We start from the raw sequence: 5,641 nt of genomic DNA, 5'->3' as shown, positions 1-5,641 counted from the left end.
TTTGCAACTTTACAGATCTTCTTTATGCACCAAGAGCTTGTAACACTCCAAAGAGAAAGGAAAAATTGAAATCGCATCATATGACCCCTTTAAGGCTGAAGATTACGTTATGCAGTTATTAGGTTTGATTGCCATTGTGGTTCATTGTATTCGCAAAAACAAGTGACAAGATAGTCCAAAGACGTTTCCAGTTGAAACTGAATGAACTCTGCTTACCATGATAATTGGAATGAATCACATCAATTCTATTATGGTAATAAAGTCCTAGAAATTTGATCTGTATGACGGAACACTGTCAGCTCCTTGTTTTATGAAAAGAACATGAACATTTGAACCTTTTTCACCTTTATTTAATATGAGTGGTGTACAAAAAAAGTCTAAAAATCCTTCAAGTATTTGTGATTTTAAGTTATCATTTCAGATCATAAAAAAGTTTGTTAGATTAATATTGTGCAGTAGTATTCATATGTTTTATCTAATGCATGATTATTCATATTACTATGCATTGTCTTTTCTTGTACTGATTAAAATAACAGCAAACAATTACAAAAAATACATCATTTACATTAACATACTCCCACATCTCACCTAAAAACTCACATTGATGTAGCCTAGTATAATTACATGATATATAATTATACTTTTCCAGGATATGCACAAAGTAATATGCAATGTGTGATATTCTGAAAGTCAAAAAGTCATTTCCTTTCCCCTCTGTCCTATCCCGTTACCACTTCACACTGTTTTCCCTCTACCTTCTCTTCTTGCTCTTCTCCAGTTTCCTCGTCTTCTTCCACAGTGTCTTTTACATTTCCCTCTCGACTTTCTCTGTGCCTCTGTTCTCTCAGTGCACATGGCAGGCAGTTGACCAGGAAAAGGAGAGAAGAGAGACAGAGAAGAGAAAGGACAGCTCCAATGCCAATCTCTACCTGTCTATCAGCAGTTTTAACCTCTTTCCTCTCTTTTTCCACCCCAGGAGATAAATACACGGCACTCTCTTTATGGGTGGGAATCAAAACCGCCTGCTCCAAGTCATTTCTTCTGAACAAGTCATTATCAACATCATAGACACTTGTGGAATTTATCATATTTTGCTGATCTTCAAAGTTATCATACAGATCCTTGTTGGAGTCAACAAACATATCAGTCACATCATGCATCTCAAAGTTGGTTTCCTCACTTCCCATTGGCCAAAAGTCCATGTTCAAGTTCACCCTTATCCAGCCAGAGCCTTTAGACAATCTTTTTGCTTCACTTCCTTTTTGGATTACTTCCGGTTCGGCGTGGTTAAATGTTGGTTCACAAGTGGAAACCAGAAGTTCGGCTTTCACAAGAGGCCCTCCGCCATCACCTTGTGCTAAAATGCGCTGGGATGGAGCAGGTGTCACAGCAACCACAGACTCAGCCAAAGAGGAGAGCCGGAGAATATAGGGAATCCCACTAAAGGCATAGACAGGTATGGTGGTGTCATCATCAAACTGGATCCAAACACTGATGGATGCTTCCTAATAAAAACGAGTGGAAATAATGAGTACTAGAACAAGGCTGGTAGATTAGTGTTAAAATGTTTGCACACCGTATACTTACTTGCCCGTGGTTGTACAGTGTGTTGTGAGCATTCACTGTTGCTGTGACAATAGATGGATGAGATGGGCTGGAATTAATGGACAGGCCAAGCCCTCCCACCAACTGAACTGAGAGGTCACCAGGAGTGACTGGTTCAGAGGATACAGTGACATTAGCACTTCCAAGCACTCCATCCCACTGACTTGATATCACCTTGAAAAACAGAAATATGTGAAGCAATGGGAGGGTGGGTGACTAGACAAGCCCACATTTATAGGAATAGTTCACCAACAAATTAAAATCCTGTCGTTATTTAATCACCTTCATATTGTGTCCTGTAGGACTTTATTTCTTCTGTAGACCACCAAAGAAGATATTTTGAAGGTCCAAACAATAAACAACGTTGGACCCCTTTTACTTGAATTGTATGGCCAAAAACTGAGACATTTTTAAAAATAACTTCTTTTGAGTTTCGCAGAAGACAGGTTTGGATTGACATAAATTACATCAAACTTTCATTTTTGGGTGAACCTTTAGGTATATTTAATTCAGATACCAACATATAATGATGTAATTCCAGGCTTCAAGCCAATTAGATGTTTTTGTTTATCAAGAGCAGCAATATACGGGTTTTCTATCCTCAGCCAGTCTCGGACAAGTTCAGTCACATCCACAAACCAATCCGGTGATCCGAGCATGTAGGTTGGTTGGCTTTGAGCTGCTGATTGGGCACTGAATTGTGCCAAAATCTGTATAGTGGACCTCTGATAAACTGGTTCACACCTAAGAAAGAGAAATTTCAATTTCCTTATGATCAAAGCCATTACCTTGCACAGTCACTTGAACAGTCTGCAGAGGAATAACTAGTTAACTACATTAGTTAACATTAACTAACTATGTACTTCAAATCTTAAAAGGTATTAAAGAGAGTATACTTTCATGACTATGAGAGATTATTAGAAGTTAGTATATTTTAAATGTACTAAATTTCAACTTCATCATTTCAAATATATTTAAATACATGACACAAGTTTTAATAGAAATGACTTTACCATAAATGCTTGTCAGTACATTTGTCAGTATTTTAACCATATGTGAAAGGCAATAGAAGTAATTATGAAATTACATGTAAATATGCACTTAAGTCCTACTTAAGTGGGATTACTAATTAAATTTAATATAAACTTAAACTATAATCCATTTTCATTTAATTGCAATTAACATGCAGTTAAGTGACCAAAAACATTATATTCAGTTCGTACTTAATTATAGTCTTTTTTAAAAGTATATTATTTCCGTAATACTCTTTTTAAAAGTATTCGCTTCGGTTTCACAAGGGAATGCATTAACTAACGTTAACTAATGGAGCCTTATTGTTAAGTGTAACCAAATATTGCCTACCCGCTCTCACTGTAGTAGCTCCAGCCTTTGATGGGACTCAGGACAGAGTCAGAAAGAGACACACGCAGTGGAACTATTGGAGCCCACACAGCCAAGCACAAAGAGCCACTGTGCATTCCCCAAAAAAACTCCAGCTCCACACAGATCCTGCCCCTTCCTGATTCACTCCCATCCACAAAAAGCACAGAGCAATCATGAGACACCTGCCAGACAAGAAAAGAGCCATCAGATGAATTGATATATTTCATGCATCAGAACTGACCTCCTCAGAAATCGTTATACCTTGACAATATCTTCATTGGCTGAATGACACTTGACCGCTTTGGTAACACCTGATACTTTGCCATCAAGGCCCACTGCTAGGACAATGACAGGAAGTGACACAGGCTGGCTCGTCAAGATGGCCGTGTTGATAATTGTGTTGCTCTTGCCAATGAAAAGAATAGGATCTCAGTAAACACCATGTTTTTCCTGTTCTTTACACATATTACATCAAACATCAAATAACAGTCTCAGACAAGTTGAAGACATTGGGACTTCTCATTCTGGTAGTGATCCTTATGATCATTTATTGGATGCATATGGAAATTAACAATATCTTGCTGATATACCTCTGTGATGGGGACAATGCCCACCACTTCTCTGTCAGTAAAAGAGAAAAAGCTTGTCGCTGGCCCATGTGGTGATACTGCAAACTTGCGTGTTGAGTACTCACTCCACCCACCAGCTAGCAGTGACAGTCATCGATACGCCAAAGTTTCTGTGTAAAGCCTCAAATGAGAGACAGGATACCTGGCTTAGAGCAGAAGTGCTGTAACACAAGGAAAGTGACAAAGACAAAAATAAATGTTTGGATGTCAGATTGTTGTTTGAACTAGCTTTCAGCAGGGCTGCCAACTTCAGCTTGGAGCTAGTCGCCCACATTGGGATAAGAGTCCATTTTTCTTGTCTCAGAAAACAGTGAAAAACTGTACAATAACTGCTGCAGTGCTGCAAAACAAATAACTGCTAATGCTAACTTATTGCTACACAGCATATTAGTTACTAACCTAAACACGTCGGGGAGACACAGAGTGTAACCATAACCGTAACTCACTGACCTGCCTGCCTGTGTTCACACATTACAAGATGAGAGAGAGAGGCTGACTACTCAGCATGCATGAGTATAAATTACAACAAATTACAGACCTGACTGGTCTGAATAACTTGCTGCTGTACTGTGCTGCCTGCTCTGTCTTTTGCAATGTGTGGACTCATTGTCTCCTTTGCTCCGCAATACTGTGGGAGAAAAAGGACGTGTGGTGTAGCAACCCAAACTGAGTGACTCTTACACTGAATGCGTGAGAGTTAGCAGCCCTCGGGTTTGTGATGTATATCATATGTCATGCTTTAAACAAGTACACTTATTTTAATGTGTTGACAAAAAGCTAAACTACAGCGCATGAAGTACAAGTATATTTAAATACATGACACAAGCATCAATATTACAGTAATTTTAATATAAATGTTTGTCAGCAGGCCCGGTTTTTGCCAGCTATAAAAGGGTGGGCTGGCAGATATCCTAGGTGTTTATTTTATTTAGTTTATACATACATTTTATAATGTAATTTATTACTGTGATGGCAAAGCTGAATTTTCAGCATCTATTACTCCAGTCTGCAGAATCACATGATTCTTCAGAAATCATTCTAATATGCAGATTTGGTACTCAAGAAACATTTCTTCTTATTATCAATATTGAAAACATTTCTCATTGCTTACTATTTTTGTGGAAACAAATTTTGGGGGGAAAAAACTGGAAAATATTTTTTTAAGGATCCTTTGATGAATATTTCTATGAATATTTCGTTCATAAGAACAGCATTTATTTGAAAAAGAAACCTTTTGTAACATTATAAATGTCTTTACTGTCATTTGAATGCATCAGTTTAATGCAAATTTGCCAAATAAAAGTATTTATTTCTTTCAAACAAACTAAACTTTTGAATTGTAGTTTTTCTATACTATAATATATTGATATATAATAGATTAGTAGTGATTAATTCTAGAGTCAGTAATTATTCCTCTTACCCAGTGTTGTCTGGATGGGTACCAGTGCTGTGGCTAATGATGGAAATAACATCATGTTTTGATCCCGTTGTCTTTTCTACATTAACCATCCACAGGGCAGAGTTTGTGACTGGATGGACCTCCAGAGACAACAACCCTTTTTTCACTTTCAGTCTGGAAGAAAAAAAAAGTGAACAGTAATATTCAATAGATTATAGCATAAAATGTGCTGAGAAATTTGATGTAATAATATTAATGCTACCTAATGGTCAGAGACTCCACACTAATATTTGCCCTCAGGTTTACTGACACTCTGACTGATCTTCCAGCTCGTACAGGCCCTTTTGCTGTAGACAATTAGCACATTGGAATCCAACCAAAGTTTTTCCTCCACTTGTCTGTCTAAACATTTAGAGCTCTGCTCGGTCTTGTTGATCTGTTGATCTTCGAGTCCCACAGGACCAATGTAGTGCAACTTCCTCTCAGACTGCTGCAATACTTCCTCCACACATCGAGGGGGTCCGGCTTCAGGATTGGACACAATGCCAAAGGAAGAGTAGTAGAGCTGAATTTTATCAGACTGGCCCCTGGGTCCTCGTGGCATATACGGGTGCCTTCTCTCACG

The 5,641-nt window shown here is 38.1% G+C and overlaps 1 protein-coding gene across 2 annotated transcripts; it reads right to left on the bottom strand.

The window, feature by feature from the left end:
• Positions 1-711: 711 nt before the first annotated feature.
• LOC107714233 (transmembrane protein 132B-like) lies at positions 712-5,139 on the bottom strand. 2 transcript variants are annotated; one of them, XM_016520034.1, is made up of 7 exons: positions 5,038-5,139; positions 3,579-3,778; positions 3,250-3,393; positions 2,968-3,170; positions 2,127-2,349; positions 1,588-1,779; positions 712-1,505 (listed from the first exon to the last, which is right to left on the bottom strand). In XM_016520034.1, exons 4-7 carry the CDS (start codon positions 3,081-3,083, stop codon positions 720-722), a joined length of 1,317 nt encoding a protein of 438 aa, XP_016375520.1. In that variant the 5' UTR covers positions 3,084-3,170; positions 3,250-3,393; positions 3,579-3,778; positions 5,038-5,139; the 3' UTR covers positions 712-719. The 2 variants fall into 2 exon arrangements, with proteins under 2 accessions (XP_016375520.1, XP_016375521.1); XM_016520035.1 differs by lacking the exons at positions 3,579-3,778; positions 5,038-5,139 and having other exon boundaries at positions 3,250-3,510.
• Positions 5,140-5,641: the final 502 nt, after the last annotated feature.

The sequence above is a fragment of the Sinocyclocheilus rhinocerous genome, unplaced genomic scaffold (assembly GCF_001515625.1).
Source record: "Sinocyclocheilus rhinocerous isolate Xijiao unplaced genomic scaffold, SAMN03320098_v1.1 scaffold3862, whole genome shotgun sequence".
NCBI classification, from domain to species: domain Eukaryota; kingdom Metazoa; phylum Chordata; class Actinopteri; order Cypriniformes; family Cyprinidae; genus Sinocyclocheilus; species Sinocyclocheilus rhinocerous.
This window is presented reverse-complemented; position numbering and strand designations above follow the sequence as displayed.

Bases quoted from the DNA above. Each gene is read 5' to 3' on its own strand.
- LOC107714233 (XM_016520034.1), bottom strand. From the start codon at position 3,083: ATGCACAGTGGCTCTTTGTGCTTGGCTGTGTGGGCTCCAATAGTTCCA. The intron at 2,350-2,967 runs GTAGGCAATATT...TCTCTTTCTTAG, and splicing joins AGCTACTACAGTGAGAGCGG to GTGTGAACCAGTTTATCAGA. The intron at 1,780-2,126 runs GTTGGTATCTGA...CTGTTTTTCAAG, and splicing joins CTGGAATTACATCATTATAT to GTGATATCAAGTCAGTGGGA.